Source organism: Heptranchias perlo, chromosome 29 (assembly GCF_035084215.1).
Source record: "Heptranchias perlo isolate sHepPer1 chromosome 29, sHepPer1.hap1, whole genome shotgun sequence".
Lineage (NCBI taxonomy): Eukaryota > Metazoa > Chordata > Chondrichthyes > Hexanchiformes > Hexanchidae > Heptranchias > Heptranchias perlo.
Window position 1 is genome coordinate 29281311 of NC_090353.1, and position 27160 is coordinate 29308470.

Consider the following 27160-nt stretch of genomic DNA (forward strand, 5'->3'; position numbering starts at 1 on the left):
CTTTCCCTGGCTCTGTACTTGCCAATAAACTGTTAAATCTTTACTTTTTCCAGTTCTGACGAAAGGTCATCGACCTAAAACGTTAACTCTGTTTCTCTCTCCACAGATGCTGCCTGACCAGTTTTTCCAGCATTTTCTGTTTTTATTTCAGATTTCCAGCTTCCACAGTATTTTGCTTTTGTTTTAGTGCAAAATTTTGATCCTGTTTGACCCAAAGCCGAGTTTCAAGTCCCACATCCTATCCATCACCAAAGACCATTTACATCCACCTCTGAAACATCATACGCCTCTGCCCTTCTCTCACCCACACTGCTGCCGAAACAGTTATCCATGCCTCCGTGACCTCCACGCTCAATTTCTCCAAAGTCCTCCTTGCCAGCCACCCATCCCATATACTCCATGCTATTTCAACTCAACTGCCCGTATCCTGCCTCACACTAAATCCTGTTGGCCAATCACCAACCCACACTGGCTGTCTGTTCCCCCAATGAATTTAAAATTCACACCCTTGCCTTCAAATTCCTCCATGGCTTCAGCCCATTCTACCTGTGCAACTTCCAGCACCCTTTCTTCCCCTTCGCAACCCTTGGGTACTCTAAGTCAGGGCTTTTGTACCTTCCACCCCACCCCCCCTCTTCACCCCATCCCACCCCATCTTCACCTCACCCCACCCCCCTCCCCCTCTTCACCCCACCCTACCCCACCCTCTTCACCCCACCCTACCCCACCCTCTTCACCCCACCCTACCCCACCCTCTTCACCCCACCCCACCCCACCCTCTTCACCCCACCAGTGGTGGCACAGCCATCAGTGGCCTCTCTCCATCTTTATTCCTTCTATTTACCTCCCCCTCTCCTCTCTAAAGCTCCTTGGGGCATTTCCAATGTTAACTGCAAGTTGTGATCTCATCCAAGGCAGTGGTTGGACGTTCCGTTTGGTGTCCGTGCCATTGCAGCAGGTAGGAGAAAAACATAAGTCAGCCAGGATTCCAGCTCCTGATCAGTGACGTGTAGAAACATGGGGAGAGAACAGGATTTGGCTCGTCCTCCTCCCTCTCGTGGTACAACAACCAGCTAACACTCACCGTTCAGGCTCACCCATGAAGAATGACTACCGCTGGCACTCAGTCAACGCCCTCAGGGAGCAAGGGAAGAATAACTGGTTTAGAGAGGGGTTGGGTGAAACACTGCCTACCTTATCAGAGATTTCTCCACTCTATCATTAGAACCCGATTTATATTCAGTGATATAAATAAATGGCAGCATAGATTGCACGGGACTCCATTCACCTGTACCTTCTTCATCTTAAAACCCATCCAATAAATTCTTGGACCTAGGCCTACAAGTCATTTAAAAAGTGCTGCTCAGTGTCTCAGGGCAAACAAGCAGGCTGGAGCCATGATCTACATCTAAAGAGCAGGGTCATCGTCCCTTCTGAACCACGCTGGCTTCAGATTATTTCTCTGAAAGAAATTCAATAAAGGGAGTCCATACATCATACAATCATTCAGCTTGCTGCTTCGGTGCATCTGCGATTTTATCGAAAGGATATAAATAAGGTTGACTGTGATCTTCAATCACTAGTTTAAGTGGGGGGAGGGAAGGGGTTTGCTGGAATTTAATACTGGAACTCTGCTGGATAATATTAACCCGTTATTCTTTGATTTAAGGCTGCAAATGCCTCACAGCTGCTCTGTAATTAAATTTTCCAAGCACATACATGAAGTGTTGCAGGACAAAGTGCTCTTTCTCTTTGTCCATTTACATGTGTGTTCAGTTTTTGCAGCCGTGAAGTCACCCTTTGACCTCCGCTGGGAGTTCTGGCCCTGCGATTGGTGGGCAGCCCAGGGAGGAGCAACCTAGGTCAGTGACAAATTAGGCAAGGAGCACCACTGATAATTGGCTGGTGAGTGCGTTGCCCGGTGTGGAACTTAAGTTTTACGGAGCGGGAAGGTTCCATAAAAGAAAAAGAAAAAAAAAGTGACTGCAGATGCTGGAAACCTGAAATATATACAGAAAAAAAATTGCTGGAGTCGCTCAGCAGGCCAGGGAGCACCCGTGTAGAGAGGAAGGCAAGGTTAACATTGTTTCATCAGAAGCACCTGAAACGTGAAGCCACCTTTCTCTCTCCACAGATGCTGCCTGATCTGCTGAGTGTTTCTAGCATTTTTCTGTTTTTATTTCAGGAAGGTTCCATGTTTGACTTCCACAGGAAAGATATCCTGCATTCTCATTTACAATTTCACTGCGAATAGTGAACGGAGGATATCTATTGTGCCCCCCCTCTCCCACTCTTGTGCTGAGATAGCAGGGCACAGAGTGAGGTGCTACAATGTTCCCCAGTGCTCCTGGGCTAGGGAGGGGTGGAAAACAAATCCTTGCTCCCGAACCCTCTCCAATACTCCTAGAATCACAGAATGATACCATTCGGCCCATCGTGTCTGTGCTGACTCTTTGAAAGAGCTATCCAATTAATCCCATTCCCCTGCCATTTTCAAGTATTTATCCAATTCCCTTTGGAAAGTTATAATTGAATCTGCTTCCACCACCCTTTCAGGTAATGCATTCCAGATCATAACAACTTGCTGGTAAAAAAAAAATCTAATCTCTGCTGAATTTGATTGAATTTTTTGAGGGGGTGACTAGGCGTGTGGATGAGGGTAACGCAGTGGATGTGGTATACATGGATTTCAGTAAGGCCTTCGATAAAGTCCCCCACAGGAGACTGGTCAAGAAGGTACGAGCCCATGGAATCCAGGGTGCCTTGGCACTTTGGATACAAAACTGGCTTAGTGGCAGAAGGGTGATGGTCGAAGGTTGTTTTTGTGACTGGAAGCCTGTGGCCAGTGGGGTACCACAGGGATCGGTGCTGGGTCCCTTGCTGTTTGTGGTCTACATTAATGACTTGGATATGAATGTAAAAGGTATGATCAGTAAGTTCGCTGATGATACAAAAATTGGTAGGGTGGTAAATAGCGAGGAGGATAGCCTCAGTCTGCAGGACGATATAGATGGGTTGGTCAGATGGGCAGAACAGTGGCAAATGGAATTTAACCCGGAAAAGTGCAAGGTGATGCACTTTGGAGGGACTAACAAGGCAAGGGAATACACAATGAATGGGAGGACCCTAGGCAAGACAGAGGGTCAGAGGGATCTTGGTGTGCAAGTTCACAGATCCCTGAAGGCGGCGGAACAGGTAGATAAGGTGGTAAAGAAGGCATATGGGATACTTGCCTTTATTAGCCGAGGCATAGAATATAAGAGCAAGGAGGTTATGATGGAGCTGTATAAAACACTGGTTAGGCCACAGCTGGAATACTGTGTGCAGTTCTGGTCGCCACACTACAGGAAGGATGTGATCGCTTTGGAGAGGGTGCAGAGGAGATTCACCAGGATGTTACCAGGGCTGGAGCGCTTCAGCTATGAAGAGAGACTGGGAAGATTGGGTTTGTTTTCCTTGGAGCAGAGGAGGCTGAGGGGGGCCATGATTGAGGTGTACAAAATTATGAGGGGCACAGATAGGATGGATACTAAGGAGCTTTTTCCCTTCGTTGAGGGTTCTATAACAAGGGGACATAGATTCAAGGTAAAAGGCGGGAGGTTTAGAGGGGATTTGAGAAAGAACTTTTTCACCCAGAGGGTGGTTGGAGTCTGGAACTCACTGCCTGAAAGGGTTGTGGAGGCAGGAACCCTCACAACATTCAAGAAGCATTTGGATGAGCACTTGAAATGCCATAGCATACAAGGCTACGGACCAAATGCTGGAATATGGGATTAGAGTAGACAGGGCTTGATGGCCGGCGCGGACACGATGGGCCGAAGGGCCTCTATCCGTGCTGTATGACTCTATGACTCTATGACATCTGTACGTGCGGACACCAGGTGAGGGCAGGCTCAGGTTTGGCTGTGATACCCCTGCAGTTGAATAGCCTGTTGACATCGTCTAGGCTCACAAATGAAGAAAGACTACTTGGGTAAGATTTTGGAGAGCAATTGATTCCAGCTGCCACCTGTGAAACTATACCCCAGGCTTCGGAAGGTAGGGGGGGGGGGGCGGAAGGGGAGATAATTGGAGGTCAAATGTCAAATGAACACGCAAGATCGATTACAGCACCAGCAGGTTATTTCTACAGATGGACGTGACCAACTAGCAGCACTAATGACAAATTCTAAATGTTAATCCACTCTGCTTTGTGTAGTGTCTGTTACATTGTACTGTGTTACCCAGTTACCAAGTGTTGCGCATTGAGAGCAGAGACAGAAAGGACAAGGGCATGCATGTTGGATGGTCATTTCTCAGTCCCATCACTTGTCCAGTTACATTCTAAAAGTAGTAGCAGGGAACAAGAAACTTGACAGTTGGTGGAGACGTCAAAACACGAACAGAAGCAGGAAATCAAGCAGAATTTGATATCCAGTACATTTTTAGCAATTGAGTGGCGTTAAATTACACTTTTTCAATTGCAATCATTGGGGTATTTCTTTAAGAGAAGATGATTAAGGGAGGATTTCATTAAAGTATACATGTCTGTCATACTTCGGTGTCAAAAGAACAAAGGAAACGCATGAAAGCCAGTCATTTCCTGGTGTTTTTTTCTGATCTCAATAACTTGGCCTTTCCCCAAGGGCAGGAACCATGGTTTTGACAAGCTGCGGTCAATCTACAGAAACTCTCCTCAGCAATTAGCTTCAGGATAATGATGGTGACGACAACGATGTCAGCAACAACTTACACTGATAGAGAGCTTTTAATATAGAATACACGTACCAAGAGGCTTCAGAGAGGACAAACAGACGGCGAGTAGCAGTCGAGGGGTTACAAGAGATGGCCGAGAAAGACAGACAGTTTAAGGGAGAGAGAGCTCCATCATCAGTGGTGGAGCAGAGGGAGGGGAGATGTGTCCAGGAGGCCAGAATCAGAAGACTGAAGAACAAGGAGCAGTTTGAAGATGTCAGGTGGGGTGAGGCCATGGAGAGAGGGATTTGTAAAGGAGATTTAGGATTTTGAATTCGATGCATCAGTGGAGGAGGATGGGTGGGGGGGGGGGGGGGGGGTGGGGGTAGAGAAAGGGTGAGAAACAGGAAACTGGTGGAGGTCTACAGGGATAGGGATGATGGGCGAGTGGGATTTATGTGCGAGACAAATGGTCACACAGAAGCCACCGGAGAGCGATCGGGGGATGGGAGGTATGAATCCTGGCTGACTTTTAATTCTCCCTTGACCGGGGCAACGAGACTATTAGTAGCGCCCCAATTGCTGCCTCAGCTAATTCAGCACGGACTGGGAATCAAAACTTAAGATCTTCTGGTCGGAGAGTGTAGTCCTGCAAACACCTTTACCCACTCAGCCACAAGGGAAGCTGCCTTCTATTTATGCTAAATGCTGATCGCATCATTGGAAACCAGCTCGGAGAATCTGAAGATGAATTAAGAAGCACAGTTACAGTGGTGAGACTGCTGAAGCCTCTTAAAGCCTAGATTATCTGTACTTACATTAATTCCACTCCCTTAAACTGTCAGACTCAGTAACTCCCCAGATGATGCAACCATGGCTCAATACTTCAGCAACAATATTTACGTTAGAGGAGAAATGGAACAGTTCCGTATAATTCGTTGTAGCGAGTAGATATTTTAAAAGCGGTCCTCTCAGTCCCCTTGCTGTGTCATTAAACTTGTACATGCTACACATATGTTTTCACGAATTGTGAAAGAGCAACGTGCCTTTGTTGTAAGCCCTTCTGCAATATCACAAAACTACAGCTGCTTTTCTATTGCTTGAATGCTTTGCTAGTGCTCTGGTTCCCAGACCCATTATGTAGCTGGCCGCCAGCATCAGTGAACCCATTTTGCCATTACTACTGACCGGGTAGGACAGGTGCGTCAGGAGCCGGTCCTGAAGCAACGTTAAAGCAGCTCACGTGCAAGGCAGAAAATGTCCGCCTTCTGGTTTCATTTACGCGATAAACAAAACAGAAAGCCATGACTCGGCTTTGAAATTGTTTGCTCGTTAAGTTAAGGAGCCAGTCGGTTAAATAGGAACTTAACCACAGTCATGAGGTCAGCCTCTCATTATATTTCTCCTGTGGCAAGAACACTCTGTACCCTCTTATTTAGGCTTCACATTATGCCATGGCATATTTTTCCCGTTAATAATCATTGGTCTGTGTCATTGGTGAGGACACGTACTTCCTGTGGGAATCCTCACCCAACCCAATCATGAAATTGGGAGGGGGTAGTGGGTGATGATGAAAAGTAACAGGGCACAAAAGTGCCTCTGCATAAAAGTGATCACAGAGTGCTCCAGCCACAACAGTGAGAAACTGAAGAGAAAAGCAATGCAGTGAAAGGACTGACTGCACCACTAGAGTTTAATTCTCCTTTAAGACCTCATGGGTAAGTTACCCAGTTAACCTTGAAATCCCTACTAACATTTTAAGACCATCTAATACTTTTGAATTCACATGCATCCAATCTTTCCCTACATTACAACAGAGACTACAATTCAAAAGTACTTCATTGACTTTTGAAAAAGCTTTCCTGAGGTCATGAGAGTTACTATATAAATGCAAGTTCTTTCTTTTTTAAGGGGTATAGACTTTTGTCAATGTCCTGATCTATGGAAATTGTTACTAAATCCGAGTGTTGCTGCCAACAGTGGGTAATAGGAACATAAGTAGGCCATTCAGCTCCTCGAACCTACTCCGCCATTCGATTAGATCGTGTTAAAACCAAACTTGGCAAATCTAGTTACCTGCAACTTCAATAAATATGTACTTGTATTTACAATATTATTCATGCTGAAATGTCTCAAAAGCACTATGACTTTTTGTAGGGCAGCCACGGTTATTATATGGACAATTGAGGCAGCCATTCCATGCCAGCAATATCCCACAGCCATGGAAGAAATGACCAGTTAATCTGTTTTTAGGTTGAGGGAGGAATGTTGGCCAGGATACTGATTGGTAAACATTTAAAGTTTATAATACAACATAAAATTACTAAGCACTTGGAGAAACGCAAGTTAATCAAAGCCAGTCAGCAGGCATTTCCAGGTGGCAAGTTGTGTTTGACCAATGTTATAGAATTCTTTTATGAACTAACAGAGGATAGATAAGAAAAAAATGCAGCTGATGGGGTTTATATGCATTTCAAAAAGCATTTGATAAGGTACCACATAAGAGACTCATGGCGAAGATAGTGCCACATGGAGTTAAAAGGACTGTGGCCACATGAGTAAGTTTCTCAGACTGGAAAGTTGTGGCAAGTGGCGTTCCACAAGGATCTGTGTTGGGCTCAGTCTTATTTACTTCATACATATAAAATGACCTGGACTTAAATTTCGATATTGTTCCCTCGAATCCTGTCAGTGACAGCAAATGAGAGAGTATGACAAATGATGACGAGGACTGTGAAAGACTGCAGAAAAGACAGATAGGCGGGCAAGGGCAGATACAGTGCAATGTGGAAAAATGTGAAGTAATACATTTTGGAAGTAAAAATAGTGAAAGGAATTAGATCTTAAATGGATCAGAGGAACGGAGACAATGATGTGCAGCTACACACATTATTAAAGATGGCAGCAATGGTGGATTAAAAGGCAAATGGAATCCTTTTCTTAAAAAAAAGGTTGAACTTGTACAGGATCTTAGTTTAGGCACAGCTGGAGTTATTGTGCACAGTTGTGGGCACTCCAACGTAGGAAGCATATAAAAAGAAATGGAAAAAGTGCAGCATAGAATTAAGTAGTTACGAGGAGTGAGAGATTTCAAGTTTGAAGGGAGACATGAAAAGTTGGGGCTTTATTCACTAAGAATGTGAAGGAGTACGAGACTCACGGGCTACAAGACAAATGCTGATGGATTGCTTCCACCAGTCAGCGTGATGTTAAAAGGACACAGATTTAACATAATCACAAGAGAATTAAAGGAGACGTCAAAAGGAATTCTACACGCAAAGAATGGTTAGAATTCTCTGCTACAGATTATCGTTGAAGCCATAAATTCTTTTAAATAGGGAATATCGATAGTTGCTTGGAAAACAGGAATATTAAAAAAAAGAGTATCGGGAATGAACAGGAGAATAACTAGGTGACTCATGGGGAGAAAAACAATGGGACAGACTTGATGGGCTGGATGGCCTGATTCAATGCTGTAATATTGTATGATTCTATCTGCCACTTCTTGAAAAATGGACTCGTTCCCATTTCAGGCCTCCAATGGCAAGATCAAGCACTTCCGGGTCAGGTATAACACAACTAGATGCAGAGTAAAGCACCCCCTAGCCTGCAGCAACATTGTGCCAAGCTCAGAAGAGCTCTCCTTGCTGCACCGACCGGTCTGACATTTTCCTGGTCTCACACAAGCCATTGGGACCCAGTGGGACACCAAGTTAGGGATGGGACATGCAATGTCACTTTGGGGTGCAATGAACCCCATTTCTGGAGGGATGCCTTTGTCTCACTCGATGCTGGAACTTGACGTCCAGGAGCCCGCTTGTCCGCGTTCACATTTAAACCCGTAGGTCAAAACTTCCCACGCTCCGCAGCTCCACCTCACCGGTCAGATCGCTGCAGCGTGGGAAAGCTGAAGTCGCTGGTGTGAATGCTGATAATGCCCTGACGACACATACATGCCACGTGCATGTGCACGTGTGCCATCATCCTGTTTTGTACAGGTCCTGTAGCTTTACTGCGTACAATTCCAATTTAGTACTATTGACCCCCTAGGAATTGGATAGAGGCTGTCCAAATACACCTCACAGAACGGTTACCACCAGCAGTTCATTTTTACGCCATTTTACTTCATTTTTAAATGTCATCTTTGGAAGTAAATGACCGTCAACACGAGTCGATCTGATTCAGAAGATGTGAAATGAGTTCCGACCCTTGATTGCACCGGACAATGCATCAGGATACACGATGTGTGTGGGGGAAGGGCCCCAGAGAAAGCTCCTGCTCAGACCCAGTCTCAAATCTCTGCTGCCTGGATCGTGCTGCTGCTGGAACAGGAAAGTTTCTGTCTGGAGGCCCATCGTGCATCTTGATATACATCACAGTAAACAAAAGTCACGTCTAACAAGAGTCCTTTTTATTCTGTAGGGATTACAGTGCTGTCCGTGTCATTCCACCCACCATCGTGCTCCAAATATTAAAGGATACTTCACAGAATGAGGGGTTATTTTTGGCTCTTTCTTTTTGAAGTGGCTCATCTGGCACCCAGTGACATAGTTTGGATCCCAAACAGGAAAAGATTAGACAACTTGAACTAATGCTGCGTTTATGCCAGAACTGCAAATATGCACAAGGAACGCATTTGCATTGACTCAGAAGCATATGTATCCTTTTTTTCTTGCCAATATTCTCCCCATCTCTCCTGAAGGCATTGACCCTTTGTTGGGGTCTAGTTCAATGGTGCCAGGCATCCTCCAGTACCTCATCCATGTGTGATACTTGGCAGTGGAGTGCTGGCAGGTTATTCAACAGCTGAGCTCAACCTTGTCTTCAGTCGACACATGTACACACACGGGCGCACGCACAAAAGCAGGAACCCTTGACAATTTTCCCCTTCCTAACTAAGGGGTGCAGTGTCCGATTGTAGCGCTCAACCATCACCAGACATAGTATTTACAGCTCAGAAATAGGCCATTCGGCCCAACAGGTCTATGCTCCACACAAGCCTCCTCCCACCCTACTTCATCCCACCCTATCAACGTATCCTTCCTCCCTCATATACTTATCTAGCTTCCTCTTAAATGCAACTACACGATTCGCCTCAACTGCTCCATGTGGTAGCAAGTTCCATGTTCTAACCACCCTGACTGGGATCAATTAATTCAGGACAGGCCAGGGATGGAACCTGGGATCTTCCCAGTTTTCTTAGCTTAGCTACTCATTGGATGAGCACACTGATGGCTCAGGAAGTTTATCTAGTAAAGTAAACTATGAAGCTGTTTAATTCACTAATTTAACAAGAACAACAACTTGCATTTATATAGCGCCTTTAACATAATAAAACGTACCAAGATGTTTCACAGGATCGTTATCAAACAAAACTTGACACCGAGCCACATAAAGGAGATATTATATCTCCAGTGACCAAAAGCTCGGTCAAAGAGGTAAGTTTTAAGGAGTGTCTTAAAAGGAGAGAGAGGGTTAAAGAGGCGGAGAGGTTTCGGGAGGGAATTCCAGTGCTTAGGGCCCAGGTCTTGAACAACTAAATTACACTATATAAAACATGATTTGAAGGAAATAAAGTCTTCCACATAGGTTCAGGTTCGTCTCGGGTGAGTATCAACTCCCAACAGGAAGCTCCTCCAGATTTCAGCTATGTACAGTATTAAAAGCCAGTGCCTGCTTCAGGCGGGTAACTTAACACCTCTCAGTGAATGAAGTGGCTCAGGGCAGCCACTCGTATAAACCCTGGACGACCCTAGCTGAATGTGATCTCTAGGGGGCTGTAACTATAAACAGGGCCACAGACAGCGGTGGGATTCCCTCACAGAAAAGCCTCTACACGGGGAGCAGTTACATTGAACAGACATTTTCACACTGTTTTTTGGGAAACCATAATGGATATTATTGGCATACATACTTGAGTACATACCATGACGTAATGCCGTTGCATTTCTGTCTTTTCACTGGCCAGCTTCTCGCATTCCAGCTTCAGACTGCAACAAAAAGAAACAGCTTAATAACCTTATGTGAAACTATGAGAGAAGTACAGGGAGCAATTGACAACTTTTTCATAACAGCATCGTTCAGTCACAAAATGCAGTGAAGTAACAACAGAACTTTTTTTCCACTAGCAGATCCCCAGCGGTACTGTTGTCAATGAAGTGTGAAAGGTAAATGTGACCAGAAATATGTCACAGGAATTAATTGTGACATTTAGAGAGGTGAAGTGCATACCAAATGCAAGACTATATATACACATACATATATACATGCGCATCACATGTACTACAATTTCTAATTTAAATGCTCAGTCAAGATGTCTCGCCTCCCCCATGACTCAGTTGACAAAGTCAACTAAGCCATTTGGACTGGAAGGTCCCATGTTCACTTCCTGTCAGAACTATCCATTTCATGTACAGTGAGACTCCTGAAATACCGTAAAGACCCTAAAATTGCTCCCCCAATGTCTCATGGATAGAAACAATCAGCTAGTGTTCCTGCTCCTGACTGATACACTTTATAGCAGGAGTTAGTGCGTATGTCTTCGGCCAGCGGGGTATGGACAATATCATGCTTACAACTGATGATCCCACAGCCGAATAGCCTGTCAATAATCACTGTCTAGGGTTCCACTTCAAAGACGACCACTTGTTGAGAGCAGCCACTGTTCTGGAACCATACCCCGGCACAGGCTGACACTTAGCTGTGGCACAGTGCGTAGCACTCTTGCCTCCGAGTCAGAAGGTTGTGGGTTCAAGTCCCAATCTTGAGACTTGAGCATAAAATCTAGGCTGACATTACTGTGCAGTACTGATTGTAAACAATTTTACAACACCAAGTTATAGTCCAGCAATTTTATTTTAAATTCACAAGCTTTCGGAGGCTACCTCCTTCCTCAGGTGAACGATGCAGCTCTTCCTCAGTACTCCACATCGTGCAGTACTGAGGAAGAGCTGCACTGTCGGAAGTGTCATCTTTTGGAAAGAGTAAATTGAGCAACATTTATCTTACAATGCATTAGGACTAGATTGGATCTACAAGTTCTGACAAAGGGGCCATGCCCAAAAAATGTTAATCCACCTATTATCTTTTCAGATGCTGACAGACCTGCTGGTTATTTCTAGGCTTTTTTTCCCCCTACAGACCCTGAGGTGAACTATAGGAAGCTGTAGCCTTTGTGTGACAAATCTGTCCACCCTGGCCCTCAGCCCTCCCCTCCCCTCTCCCCTCCCCCCTCCCCTCCCCCAGTATTCCAGAGGAACTGAATCCTATGGCTTTGGGCCAGTTAAATGTCACACCTCATCATCAATTTTTACATTACAATATAGCTGCGTGTCAACAATGTCTCCGATCACTTATCCCAACAGTTCAGCTCAAACTAGACTAAGACCTCTTTCTCTACCCAAATCCCTTGGGCTAAAAAAGAATCAATTGACCATGTGCCTTTTTAAAGGAACATGGCCATCAGGAATTTATAGCTTGCAGGCAAGAATTCTTGCATATTCAGGCAAATTGAGGCAGGGTGGGGGTGGGGGTCCATGATGGTGTCAGCTACGTGGGTTGAACAATTTCATAAAGCCAATGACATTTGTGAGGGCACATAGTGGGCTTATTGCCAACATTTTTTAAAAAATTAATGGTGATATGTTTGGGCAATTTCCTGGAATTTTTCTTCCCTTTATTTATCTTTGGTTTGATATCTCTACAGCCAAAAGGGGGAGTACATGCCTTCCCCCCCCAGGCCATTGCCAGTGCCACCTATAGCCAGTCACTGGAAGTGCCAGGGACCACCTTGGTGTGATACGGCCCTCTGATATTCCTTTCCCTTTGCTGGGAGATGCCACAATGTCCACACAGCACCTACCCATACCACTCGGCTAAGACTGAAAACTGACTGACGTGGGAATGGACCTTGCACACATATCTGCGCCATGCCACTTTGATTATCACATTAACACTGAGCATCATCTCATTATCTCATTTAATTGTGGCCATTTTTTACTGCCCTCCTCTAAGTGCCACTCTAGAGTCGGCAGGTGATTACTTGCATTTATATAGCATCTTATCATGTCCTTAGGATGTCTCAAAGCACTTCACATCCAATAAATTACTTTTTGAAAAGTGTAGTCATTGTTGTTATGTGGCTAAACACACAATAGTTTTCTTTAAAAGTTATCAAAATTTTAATTTGATAACTTTTAGAGGGTCCTGCCTAAAACCATGCAGGCGTAAAGGGAATTAGTGGATTCAGAATTTCCACAACTGAGAAATAGACTCATAAGAGATGCTGAGGCTAAATCTGGAACTTGTAATGGTTTATACATGTAAACAAACATAAAGCTACGTCTGACCTACATAATCATTTACAATTTACGATCAGCAGGCTCTGTTGCTAAACTCACTTAGCCAAGTATTTCTAGATTTTACTAAACATTTTTTTCAGGAATATACATGAATAAAACCAGATGACTAATAGTGTAGCCCCAGCTTCAGCCTGTTCATGAAACCTGGCTACCAATGCTACGTAATTGAGTTGGATGCAGGAGGAAAGGCTGAGGTCTTATCAAGATTATGTCGTAACCCTAATCCTGTGCGCTCTGTGTTTTATCAATACCACTATGATCACTGATCCTCTGAACTTTCCTCTCTTGTTACTCCCAACCTCCAAATACTCCATCCTATACGTTCCTTTCCTCCATGCATCCTCACTAGATTGACTCCTCACACCATCTTCTACTCTAATCGGCTGCCGCGTTTCCTACAGTACAACAATGATTACATTTCAAAAGTACTTCATTGGCTGTAAAGCGCTTCGGCATGTCCTGAGGTCATGAAAAGCACTGTATAGATCCAAGTTCATTTTTTCTTTCTAACACATTCTTTCCTGGGTCTTCAAATCTGTGGAACTGCTCACCTTCCTTTCTTCCTACAAACCACAGGCTTTTAAAACCCAAGTTTGGCGTTACCGCCCCTCTACTTCCTGATTTACCCAGTCTTCCCTCCTACTCTTTTCAATCTTGCTGAGGGGGGGGGGGAAGCGCAGTCTCCTGGAGTTTGCTCAATTGCTTTAGAGCATCGGGGAGCAATTTTTCTGAATTGGCTACAGGTATTTTTCTGTATTCTTGCCACTCCCAGGAGATAGCGGGGCTGATTTTCCCTTTTGCACCCTCGAGTGTAATGGGTTGCCTGGGCACAGTGAAGCGAGGAAAAGATGAAGAGGCGGATCGTATGCCAGTAATGGGCAGAAAAATCGGGTGTTACAGACCCGTGATCCTTCCTGCCAGATTGTCCTATCTTTGTTGTGCCCAGGCAATCCTTTACACTCATGCACAAGGAGAGAAAAAACTGCCCCAAAATTATTAGGGAATGGGTGCAAGGTGCAAGGTTCCAGTCTATGGGATGGGGCTCGGACCATTGGCGGGGTTCCCTTTTCTTGCCCTTCTTTTCCTATATCTTGCAATTGGGCCTTTGCCCTTCATCCAATTTCCCAATAATAACACAAGAAGTTCATATAATGAGCACAACCACGGCTGTGGCTAATCAATAGACTGATCGCTATGAGTAGTCAACAACTCCATTATTGTTGTACCATATGACTACCAGGATGCTAGAAGGCGAACTAGATGGACCTTGGTCTTCATCGAGTTACATCAAGTCTACAGCAGAGAAACAGGCCATTCGGCCCAATTGGTCTATGCCAGTGTTTATCTCCACAAGAGCCTCCTTCCTCCATACTTCATCGAACCCTATCAGCATACCCTTCTATTCCTGTCTACCTCGTGTGCTTATCTAGCTTCTCCCTAAATGCATCTGTGCTATTTGCCTCAAACTACTCCTTATGGTAGCGTTTTCCACCTTGTTACCATTCTTTGGGTAAAGAAGTTTCTCCTGAATTCCCTATTGGATTTATTAGTGATTATCTTATATTGATGACCTCTAGTTTTGGACTCCCCCACAAGTGGAAACATTTTCTTTACGTCTACCCTATCAAAGCCTTTCATTATCTTAAAGGCCTCTATCAGGTCACTTCACAGCCTTCTCTTTTCTAGAGAAAAGAGCCCCAACCTGTTCAGCCTTTTCTTTCGTCCGGCAATTATTTTAAGAGGCAAATATCACTCTTGATAGTGTCACTTGTAATCAAAATGGGGTTTTTCTCAAAGCACATAGAGGCACCAACATCTTCTTAACTCTCAATAACCTTTGCACCCTTCCCCATGCAGCCAAATCTGTTAAAAATAGAATGTTGGCAATCACTTTTAAGGACTGAAATACTCCCAGGCAAAACCATTCATTTTCAGCTGGGATGGTGTTGGAGGAGGTTTGAGCTCCGCAACACACTGGGCTATAGATTGGATTTAGGACCTCAGAGAGACTGAGGTCAGATGCTTTCCCACAAGGAGGAAAGGATAAACCAGAGGGTGAGTCATGCCAAGATGTTGTCAATAGTGCACCTCTTAGCAGCTGGTTCATAAGCCGCATTGGCAGAGACATGGCAGCAAGGTTCCTGTCCACTATTTTGGCCGAGACATGGCATGAACCATGGCCAGTTAGGGGAAGATGGGGAGGGGAGGTGGGAGGGGGTCCCAGCAAAGGGTAAAAAAGGAGAAAATAACAAATAGCTTAATTTGTTTCCCCAAACTGCTCACTTGGAAGCGGCAGCATGTAACTGAGTAATACCAACCAGAAGGTCCCACATTAGATTCACACTCTGTGGCAGCAATATATGGACACTACCATTGTCCTCAACACCGTCAGTTAAAGAAGAGAGTCGGGGCGGGGGGGGAAAAAAAGAGCCAAAATGGCCATTCCTGATTGCTATCCAGTGACTGCTGCCAGCAAGTGAGCACGTGCGGACATGATCGCACGATGCCCCAACAGTGGAATACCCGCTCAACACTCACTGTTTAGGTTCACAGATGAAGAATAGGTATTCGGCTTGGTACGACTTAACTCCAGGACAGACCAACATCTTAGAGAGAAAGGAAGGATGAAAGGAAAGGCAAGAAGAAGGAACAAGACAGAGGGAGGAAATCTGATCTAGAAAATATTGTGCATACCTCACTAACAGAAATAAACTCATTTACAAAGAAAACATTTGGAAAAACAGACTCACTTCATTGCTAAATATAAGTCATTACTTTCTGTGAAACAGGTGCCTTTGAAATGCTTGTTGTAGCCTGGGATTTGAGACGTGTTTAACACACTATCAGCCAACATATAATTTTACAGCACTTTTACAATTCTGTAAAAATGTCTCCCACTCCCCCACCCCCCTCCCCCAAACTAGTTGGGAACTAATTAGCTCTCTTTAATTACATTCGCTGGCATTCCCTCAGTAGTCTGGACTGCTGAGCATTCACTGGCAACGCTTCCTAAAGAGCAAAGCTGTTAACACAGGGCATATGTCACTTCCTGCTGCTTGAGATTAAAGCAGAAAACATCTGCTGGGGCAAATGTTTAGCATCTTTAGTTCTGACACTCATACTTGGCTTTTTATTACTCTTCTAAATCAGTGCAATTTTAATCCTATTTTTCTCAAGGCAAGTTTATTACACTTGGAAAATAAACCTAATTATGGTCCAATGGATAATATGGTGAAGTCGCTCTCTTTCTCTCTCACACACACACACTCACACCCGCCTTCCTCCTTATCATTGGACTAGCTCGTAAATAACCTGTCAACACACAGAGTGTTTTCAGAATACATGGCACCGCTATTTCCGTTTTAACTGAACATGAAACTTTAATGTACTCTTCCACTCTCGGTTCCCTTTTGTTTTAACCCTCACACATGCACGCACGCACCCCCCCTCCCAACTGGGGGAGGTGGGCTAATGTGTAGATTCATTTGCACTGGCGCTAAATGGATGGGTTTTATCCAGTTTTTCTTCCAAATGGCCCCCCTCCTCCCCTGAAAGTGCTGCATCCTGCCATGGTACGGTGACGAGAGCAAGGCTGTCCTTCGGTAAACCAAGCCAAGTGCCAATTCCTCGTGGGTGTATCACAGCCCAGCCTTGTCCTCACCTGATGCCACACAGGTGCACTTTTTAAGCAGGGTTCATCGCATACTAATCAGGGGCAGGAACCCCGGCCAATTTTCCCGTCTCTTAACACAGGATGTACGAGGTCAACTATAGCACCATAACTACTGGCCTGGCTGAGGTTTGTAAGCTCTGTACAGCCCTCCTGGTCTTTATGGCTCAGCTGCTCATTGAATGAATTTGGGGAGCTCAAGTAGCCATGTTTACCCAGACAATGAATGTTTATCAGGCTATTTGGCATTATAGCTTAACTCAATCCCGTTCTTGCCTGACTCACCCACAGCCACTTTCCAGCAGGGGTCACTGAATTGCCATCAGTAGCGAAAACCCCTGCTGAATAAAACATCAATCGCACTGATTTAATACATCGTCGTCTTGTCTTCTGGCACGTTGGATACAGCCCTATGCTAGATAAATGAAGAAATACAGAGCAGCAAATCTTTCGGGGGAGCGGGGGAAATAAAAAGGGATTTTGAATACTTGAGCTAGCGGATCGAGCACAAGTGGGTGGAACCGCTATTTGTAATATATTAAGTCTTGCATATAGCGTGCACTTCCTGTCAGCGTCACTTAGTTTGTGTGATGTTTATTTACCACCCTTCAGACGTTACACTTTCAGCCGATCTTCTGACTCACCGGGAGCAATGGGAAATCTAGCAATATATTCAAAGACTTGTGTATCTCATACGCTTCCTGTAACAGTATCCCTGACGCAAAGATGCATTTAAGGGGAAGTTAGATAAGTACTTGAGGGAGAAAGGAATAGAAGGTTATGCTGATAGGGTGAGATGAAGTAGGTGGGAGGAGGCTTGTGTGAAGCATAAAAAACTAGCATAGACCAGTTGGGCCAAATGGCCTGTTTCTGTGCTGTAAATTCTATGTAATTTCAATTTGACAGAATTTGACTCAAGTCACCATAAATCAGTGGATCTGATAATACAACTGTACATTAACGGCACAATACCCCTATAGTTATGAAACAGTATATCCTCTAACAAGCCAACAACTTGCATTTATATAGTGCATTTAACATAGTAAAACATCCGAAGGCACTTCACAGGAACATAATCAGACAAACTGACACTGAGCCTAAGAAGGAGACATTAGGACAGGTGACCAAAAGCTTGGTCAAAGAGGTAGGTTTTAAGGAGCGTCTTAAAGGCAGAGATGTTATGGGAGGGAATGCCACTGCTTAGGGTTTAGATGGCTGAAGGCACGGCCGTCAATTGGGGGGGGGGGGGGTGGGGGGTGGCGGTGAAGGAAGGCAGGGACGCGCAAAAACAAACTCGGCTGAAAGGTTTTCAAATCGTACTAAAGTCAAAAAATAGATTTGTTCGTAGGGATCCCAGTCACTTGCTCAGAACGGAGGAAGCCGAGCGAGGGTTGGGAGCTGGGCACTGCCAGCTGTCATTTCAGGAGAGGCTGGAACCGGAGACTTACCCAATGTCATTCAATTAGGGGGATAATCATTCAGATCATCTAGTTGTCTATTGGTTGACATCATTTAACCGTCAATCAGTGCCAGGATAGAGACCAGGGCTTGGATCTCCCCTTGCCACCGCATTGCTACTCAGGACTGTGTGCTGCTCCTTAAGATGCTGAGCTTTTTGGTTAAAAGCCCCGCGCAGAGCGATGTGGCAGTTGTTAACCGAGTCCACTGTCACTCAAGGAGAGGCACAAATCTGTCAAACTAGTCTCAGGCCATCCTTCAGGCAGTCTCCTGCTCTGCAGGGCCACTGCTTTACCAGACTGGAGTAAATCAAATTCTAGTTTTAATTACAGGGGATTTTTATGGATGTTTTGGGGGAACCACATTCTGCAATTCCATCCACTTTTCCCTGAAAAACAAGAAACGTTGGATTTTATATAAAGGAGCTGCTATTCCTTATCATCGGGGTCACTGGGTTATGGTGACTGAATGCGTCAAATTTTGTTTTTAATTACATTGCATTCCAGGAATTCTTTTTCTGGTGTTTACCTATCGATTTCTCAGTGTAAACCACAAATCAGTGGCCCTACTCACTGGTAAGCCTAACCGTTACAGAAGTGAAGCAGTCCTCCACAATGTCTTCTGTTTTACTACGTGCAGCAACAGTCATTTAAAACCCATTAGAAATCTCCTTATTCCACCATCAGAAAGCAGAGCCTAAATCAACCATACCAGTCAATCTGGGTACAAGAAATGCACAGTTGGCATGCGAAGGTGTGCATTCTCACACTGGCACAGAATGGTCATTTACACCGCCCCAGTGTCTCAGATCAGTGCCACCTTCAATCGGAATAAACCTTCAGAGAGTAAATGGGTCTCTGCACTACAAGCTAATACCAGCTCTTATAATACCACGGCATCTGCCAGCGACACCAGTCCCCGACACACAGCCACAGCTGCAACCCCAAAGTAAACTCGTTGGGATTCACCCAGGCTGGAGGCCCGAAAGATCTGGGAAAACATATCTTCCCGCTGTTGGCAAGTTTTTTTTCTGAGTTGCGGCCGACTGCGCCAGATCCGCTTGTTGGCACCCGGTGCCACCAGCAATATGAAAGCAGTGTGCCATGTTTGCCATCGCTCAATCCATCTAAAATGACTAAACATCTGTAAATCAGAGAAACTATGTGAACTCTTTTGCTTCACAGTAAGCTGTGATAATCACAAACCCAATTATATAGAAAGAAAATTCAGCACTGAATTGGTTAAAGCAACTTTGCATAAGTTTATGGCACCCATAGATAGCTGTAAATAAATAGCAGATAATGGATACTGGTCAGGAAATTACAACACAGTAATCCAATCAAGAAGTACAGATCAACCATGAAAGCAGAGCTGGGAGTGTTTTATACAGTGCTGTCACTGGGCTTCTTTTGTGCTTCGACATCAATGCACTATTGGGAAAACCTGGGAGAGACCAGAGAAGCTGGGATTATTCTTTTTAGAGCGGAGAAGGTTACGGGGAGATTTAATAGAGGTGTTCAAAATTCTGACGGGTTTCAATGGAGTACATAAGTAGAAACTGTTTCCACTGCCAGGAGGAGTGGTAACCAGAGGACACAGATTTGGCAAAAGAACCAGAGAGATGAGGAGAAATTTTGTCACGCGGCGAGTTCCTATGATCTGGAATGTGCTGCCTGAAAAGGTGGTGGAAGCAGATCCAATAATAACTTGCAAAAAAAGAGAATGGGATACATACTTGAAAAGGAAAGAAAATTGCAGGGCGCTGGGGAAAGAGCAGGGGATAGCTCTTTCAAAGAGCCAGCATAGCCACGATGGGTTGAAGGCCTCCCCCTATAATTCTAATTGTACTCAAACCAATACTCTTCAATGCCTGCCAATATACTTTGTGTGTAATATTTTTGATTCTGCACCTCAAATTGCTCCCACCACCAGTGACAGACCTATTTGCGCGGACACGATGGGCCGAAGGGCCTCTATCCGTGCTGTATAACTCTATAACCACCCATACTTCACCTCAGTGGAGTACAGCTCAGAATGTTCTTGCCAAATTTGGCAAGACAGAATCTAGAACTGTACTACAGGGCGTTTTTCACAGTTCAAGCAGATGTAACATCAACATTTCACATGCCCACCATTACACTTTTATTGAAATCCTAGTAACAACACAGTGAGGTTTGCCATTTGAAACCAGGGATGAGATCATCTAAATTCACTAACAACATACTGAAAAGGAAAACTTCCATCTTGCATTTATAAAGCAGCTTATCACATCTCCGATGTTTCAAAGCACTTCACTTTCAATTAATTACTCAGAATAGCAGTGACTTGTTATGTAGGCAAATGTGGCAGCCATTTGCACACAGCAAGATCACATAAACAATGAAATAACTGGCTAGTTAATATGCTTGTTGTGGTTTTGATTGACAGAGAGATGTTGGCCAGGACATCAGGTGAACTCCCATTGTTCAAATAGAGCCTTGGATCTTATCGAATGCCTTTTGGATTTTCAAAAGGCATTCCATAAGGTGAAAGATTATTACACATGTAAGGGCTCATAGGGTTGGGAGTAATATATTTGTATGGATAGAGGATTGGCTAAAGGACAGAAAACAGAGGAGTAGAGATAAACAGGTCATTCTCAGGTTGGCAGTCTGTAACTAGTGGGGTGCCGCAAGGATTGATGCTTGGGCCTCAGCTATTTACAATCGATATTAATGACTTAGACGAAGGGACCGAGTGTAATGTATCCAAGTTTGCTGACGATTAAAGCTAGGTGGCAAAGCAAGCTGATGAGGAGGACACAAAGAGTCTGCAAAGGGATATAGACAGGTTAAGTGAGTGGGCAAGAAGACGGCAGATGGAGTATAATGTGGGGAAATGTGAAGTTATTCACTTTGGTCGGAAGAATAGAAAAACAGAATATTTTTTAAATGGTGAGAAACTATTAAATATTGGTGTTCAGAGAGACTTGGGTGTCCTTGTACAAGAAACACAAAAGGTTAGCATGCAGGTACAGCAGGCAATTAGGAAATCAAATGGCATGTTGGCCTTTATTGCAAGGGGGGTTGGAGTACAAGAGTAAGGAAGTCTTACTACAGTTGTATAGGGCTTTAATGAGACCTCATCTAGAGTACTGCATAGTTTTGGTCTCCTTATCTAAGGAAGGATATACTTGCCTTGGAGGTGGTACAACAAAGGTTCACTAAATTAATTCCTGGGATGAGAGGTTTGTCCAATGAAGACAGGTTGAGTAGAATGGGCCTATACTCTCTGGAGTTCAGAAGAATGAGGGGTGATCTTATTGAAACATATAAGATTATGAGGGGGCTTGACAGGGTAGATGCTGAGAGATTGTTTCCCCTGGCTAGAGAGTCTAGAACTAGGGGACATAGTCACAGGATAAGAGGTTAGCCATTCAAGACTGAGATGAGGAGGAATTTCTTCACTCAGAAGGTTGTGAATCTTTGGAATTCTCAACCCCAGAGGACTGTGGATGCTGAATCATTAAATATATTCAAGGCTGAGATGGATAGATTTTTGGACTCTAGGGGAATCAAGGGATATGGGGAGCGAGCAGGAAAGTGGAGTCAAAGATCAGCCATGATCTGACTGAACGGTGGAGCGGGCTTGAGGGGCCGTACAGCCTACTCCTGCTCCTATTTCTCATGTTCTTAACATTCTACTTTCTGGAATTTCTTCCCTAAACCTCTCCCCACTTCCCTCTCCTCCTTTAAAACCCATCTCTTCAGCCAAGTCTTTGGTCACCCCTCCTAACCTTTCCTTTCCTGGCTCAGCATCCATTTTCCCAGTGTCTATCTACAACGTTCCTTGGGACATCCTTTGAGTTAAAGAAGCTATATAAACGAAAGTTGTAAACCATCGGAACGGGCAGACGGGGCCTCAGTTTAACATCTACAAAAGGATGGTACCAGCAAGAAAGCGACAATTTCTCAGTACTGCACTGGAGTGTCGGCCTAGATTATGCTGGTGTGAGGGCTTGAACCCACAACCTTACGACTCAGGGTAGAGTGCGAGCAATTGCGCCACGCTATTGTTCCTCATTTGTAATAGAAGCGAGCAAATTTTCATCTTAAATTGCTTTCTCGCACCATCATTCTTCCACTTATGTTGGAATTTTAAGGTACTAACATCGGACAAAAAGTATCAGCTATTTTATTCCACAGAACCTGAAGCTATATTAGATTCTGTAACCCGACTGGTTTTGTTAACACAGATTTTGCACACTAGACTGTCAGCATCTGGAAAGACTGGTTCACATTTCAGGTGCAGAACCTTGGTCGGGACAGTGGTGAGGTGGGTTTACACTTCAAATGTTAACCTGCTGTTTCAGGTACTGACAGTGTATTTCCAGGATTTTCTGTGTTTTTTTTGTTTCAGGTTTCCAGATTGTTTTTTGCTTTTTCTATGATTCACATCATAGCTGCACTTGGTTACGATTCCGATTCAAATGGTAAACCCTCATGAAAACAAACCCTCATTTTTGAAAACGCAAAACAGTCAACCCAAGATCTTAAGCAAAATACTGCGGATGCTGGAAATCTGAAATAAAAACAGAAAATGCTGGAGAAGCTCAGCAAGTGAGGCAGCGTCTGTGGAGAATGAAACAGAGTTAACGTTTCAGGTCGAAGACCTTTTTTCAGACCAGGAAGATGTTAAAGAGTTAAAGTTTTTAAGCAAGTACCAAGCCAGGGAAAGGGGGGGGGGGGGGGGAAGGGAGGAAAGAACACAAGGGAAGGTCTGTGATGGGGTAGAGGGCGAAAGTGATTAAAGGACAAAAGGGATGATGGTGCAAGGCAAGGAAGGTGGTAATGGGTCAGGTTAAGAAACAAAAGATTAGTCAGGAGTAGCTGTAAATGGCAGCAGCAGAACCATTACCAGCACTAGCTGACCGCAATAAATGGGAGCAGTGGTTATGATCTGAAGTTATTGAAATCAATGTTGAGTCCAGGTGGTTATATGCGGACAGAGTGGAGGTGTTCAGCAAAGCGATCATCCAGTCTGTGTTCGGTCTCCCCATTGTAGAAGAGACCGCATTGTGAGCAGCAAATACAGTATAGTAAATTGAAAGGAGTACAAGTGAATCATTGTTTCACCTGGAAGGAGCGTTTGGGGCCCTGGACAGTGGGAAGGGAGGAGGTGAAGGGGCAGGTGTTGCATCTCCTGCGCTCGCACGGGAAGGTGCCATAGGGAGGAGAGCGGGTGTTGGAAGAGTGGACCAGGGTGTCACGGAGGAACGGTCCCTTCGGAATGCTGAAAGGGGAGGGGAGGGGAAGATGTGTTCGGTGGTGGAATTGCGCTGGAGGTGATGGAAATGGCAGAGGAATGATGTGTTGAATGCGGAGGCTGGTGGGGTGGAAGGTGAGGACGAGGGGGATGCTATCATGGTCCTGGGAGGGAAGGGAAGGGGTGAGGGCAGAAGTGCGGGAAATGGGACGGAGACGGTCGAGGGCCCTGTCAATTACAGTGGAGGGGAATCCTCGGTTGAGGAAAAAGCAAGTCAGATCGGAAGCACTGGTGTGGAAGGTGGCATCGTCAGAATAGATGCGGCGGAGAAACTGGGAGAAAGGATTAGAGTCCTTACAAGAAGCGGGTGGGAGGAAGTGTAATCAAGGTTGCTGTGGGAGTCGGTGGGCTTATAATAGATATTGGTTGACAGCCTATCCCCAGAAATGGAGATAGAGAAGTCGAGGAAGGGAAGAGTCGGAAATGGACAATGTGAAGGTGAGGAAAGGGTGGAAATTGTAAGCAAAGTTGATGAAATTTTCCAGTTCGGGGAGAGAGCAAGAAACAGCACCGATACAATCATCAATGTACCAGAAAAAGAGGTGAGCGAGGGGACTCGAGTAGGACTGGAACAAGGAACGTTCCACGTATCCCACAAAAAGGCAGGCCCAAGATCTTGCTCTGTAAACACGACTAACATAATTTCGAGGAACGGGAAAGTTAAAACTGAACTGCTTCGACCAGCTGCAAGGGAACTCTGCCCATTTACAATGTTGATGGTTAATAACCTCTTTACCTGTGGTACTGTGCCTGCAGAAATTGAAATTCCTCCTTGATGCGATCGCATGTCTCCACCACTGTAAACTTAAATGGCTGTCCCGGCTGATGAGGTGCCTGTGTGATTGAGAAACAGGTTTAAACACCCCATGCAGTAATGATCTTTACTCACATCATGTGGTACATATGGCATCTCATTCTATTGCTATTAGTAAACAAAACGGCCTCTTATTGTGTGTGTGGGGGGAGGACAGTCATCAGGATAACAGGTCTTCATCACACCTCACAACCACTGATAAGATAAAAGGCTGCAATTATACAGCCACTTCTGCAAAATGGTTTGGCTTATGCACGAACACAAAAGTGGCAACATAACTCAAAAGGGCTAACCAGCACATGAGGTCCTGCTTTCCCCCCTCCAGTAGGCCGTCTCCCACCGGTTTTATTTTGCACACCAGCCTATGACTCCAAACTGAAAGGGAGAGGGTGTGTGAGGGAGAGAAGATAATTAGATCACAATTCTACTTTAACTATTGTTTGGGACCATTACACAGAATGGGAAAAAATTAAAGGTTTATCTTTCTACTTTAAAGGCGGTATACAAGTTGCTGTAGGAGAGAGAAAACTCGTAAGCTTAGGCTCTGTTTTAGTATTAGTTTGGAAGCTACTGGAGTAATTTGGTCTGCGTTCTCCCTGAAGGATTTATGGACAATTCTACATCGATCCAAATCACTGATCCCATATTTTATATAGTTAAGTCGAAATATTTGATCCCCCTCCAATCTTTATTTCTCTGCTTAGATTTATTCACTTATTACATTATTATATATCATCTCCTGTCCAAAGTCTGAATTAGGCCAGTCTGATCGCTAGAAGCATTTTGGAATATCCGGCGCGCTGGGCTCCAAGTCTGGGGAATATTACACGTGTAACAGTCATTATACTAAAAGTTATTTTTCTGCGATATTTTGGTCACATCTGACAAGGCGATTAACTCGAGATAGAAACGGAAATAAACTAAACCTTTGCGGAAATATCACTAACCAATGCCACCTGCTGGATTTTCGTGCGTTTATAAATAACCCCCCCCCCCAAAAAAAAACAACATTTTGAGTATTTGCATAAAGCGACGTGGGTAGGATGCTCTGATCATCATCTCCGCCGTGCACTGAATCTGAATGTCCAGGGATTAGGAAGTCCCAGCCCTCCCCCACAAATAATTAAACCAGGTCTGAAAGACAAATCTTCAGCAACAAAGCACAATTCTTCCTTTAACTACAAGGGGGAATTAGAGCTGCGTTATTCTCTATATATCTACCGTAAAACATGACTCATTCACATTTAAATGCCACTAACTTGGTACTGAAAGGATCAGAAAGCAAAAAAAAATTAGAATCGATCGGCCCACGATTAGTCAATTCATTGAATTCTCTCTGGGTTTTTTGTGTGTTTCTTGTTAGGGATCATCGTTGATATTAACATTGGTAGAAATTGACAAGGCTTTCCCATGAAATGTTACCACTTTAAATAACACTGAATGTATCAAAGACCATGTAAACGTGTATTATAGAGCTCTCCAATCGTCTATGATTTGCAATGTTGTTGAGTAAACTGGTACTTACGGGATGCCTGCCTTGTGGATACATCCTTGGATGCTGTTCCTCTCCTCAATACTCTCCCACTGCTCCTTAAATTTAAAAAAAATCACACAGCGATGCCCCCAAAACGGACTTCTACAGAGTCGTGGGAAGGAATAAAATAAACGTCAGTGGTAATTTTCAGATTCTAAACATCACCAGACGGGAAACAGCCTTTCGGTTTCTCACCACAAAACCATCCTCAGCAAGATGCAGCTCAGATCACATAGCCGAAGTACACAGGGAAAAAGGTCAGTCAGAAATCCAGGACAGCTCCGGACGTGGATCGGGGCTGGGGTAAATCCAGGGCTGTACAAAGGAACACGATGTTGTGATGTCCATGGAACAAAAACACACACACAGTCCACCTCTGACGATCCTAACTTAAAAAAAAATGTCACAAAGTCCAAGCTGCTGCCGGGAGTCAAAGCGATGTCTTTAGAGACCAGAAGCCATTGGAACTATCAAGAAAGGACAGAACAAATCCTCTACCAAAAAAAAAAGTTAATGCTTCAGAAGAAATGATCTGATCAATGATGATAGTCCAAGAACTGCCCTGTTTTACTCAATGAAACACTGGCTCACTGTTGCAAACCTCCCCTCTCCGCTCAGCCCTCTTCGCAACATCTTTGAGAATTCCCTCAATTGGATACACACAATCCGGACCGCCCAGCCAATCACGCTCCGACTCCCCCACGTGGGGCCGCGAGGTCACCCTCCCCGGTTAGCCAATCCGACAGCCAGCTGGCCGCGGATTGGCCGGCGCCGCTCGGCCGCCCCCGAAGGACCGGGCTGCCGGAGGCTGCTGGGAGTTGTAGTCGGTTCGGCGTCCGACACCCGTCGCCCCATGGAGGGGAGGGGGAGGGGACTACACATCCCGGGATCCGCGGGGCTGCTCGTCGCCGCGCACGCGCCGTGCCGACAAAGCGCCGCTCGGCGAAGCGAAGTGTCAATCAAAGTAACGTGGGGCAGATTGCCGGGGCCCTGCCCACTGCCAGGGCGGATTAATTATAGTGTAGTAGGGACAGACATTCTGCGGCTGTCCTGTTCTGCCTCAAACAAATCATTGTGATTTGCATTAAAGAGAGAGAGAGAAAAAAAAAAATCGCGTTAACAGGATTGTCATTTTGAAGTAGCTAGGACTGAGGGAGTCATCTTTTTTTTTTTAGCTGTTGCTGGATTAATGAGTGAAAAATACCAAAAATGCCAGATTTAAAACTGTCTCCATCCTGATTACAGAGTACATATATTTAACATATAAATACTTTTCTTAAGCAACAGCAACAAAATAGAATTCAGGACTGACTGAATTGGAACAAAGGGTGACAGACCTGGTTAAT

General features: G+C 44.7%; 1 protein-coding gene across 7 annotated transcripts in view; it reads right to left on the reverse strand.

Moving 5' to 3' along the window:
- LOC137299553 (transducin-like enhancer protein 4) overlaps positions 1-26454 on the reverse strand; it is a 184924-nt gene extending 158470 nt beyond the window's left edge. For 3 of the 7 annotated variants that reach the window (XM_067968374.1, XM_067968376.1, XM_067968372.1), the window contains exons 1-3: positions 25806-26454; positions 24203-24300; positions 10589-10664 (exon numbers count right to left, since the gene is read on the reverse strand). In XM_067968374.1, coding sequence (XP_067824475.1) covers positions 10589-10664; positions 24203-24300; positions 25806-25829 — 198 coding nt within the window. In that variant the 5' untranslated portion in view covers positions 25830-26454. The remainder of the gene's footprint in view (positions 1-10588; positions 10665-24202; positions 24301-25805) is intronic. The other 4 variants (XM_067968377.1, XM_067968375.1, XM_067968379.1 and 1 more) reach the window with 3 other exon arrangements.
- Positions 26455-27160: the final 706 nt, after the last annotated feature.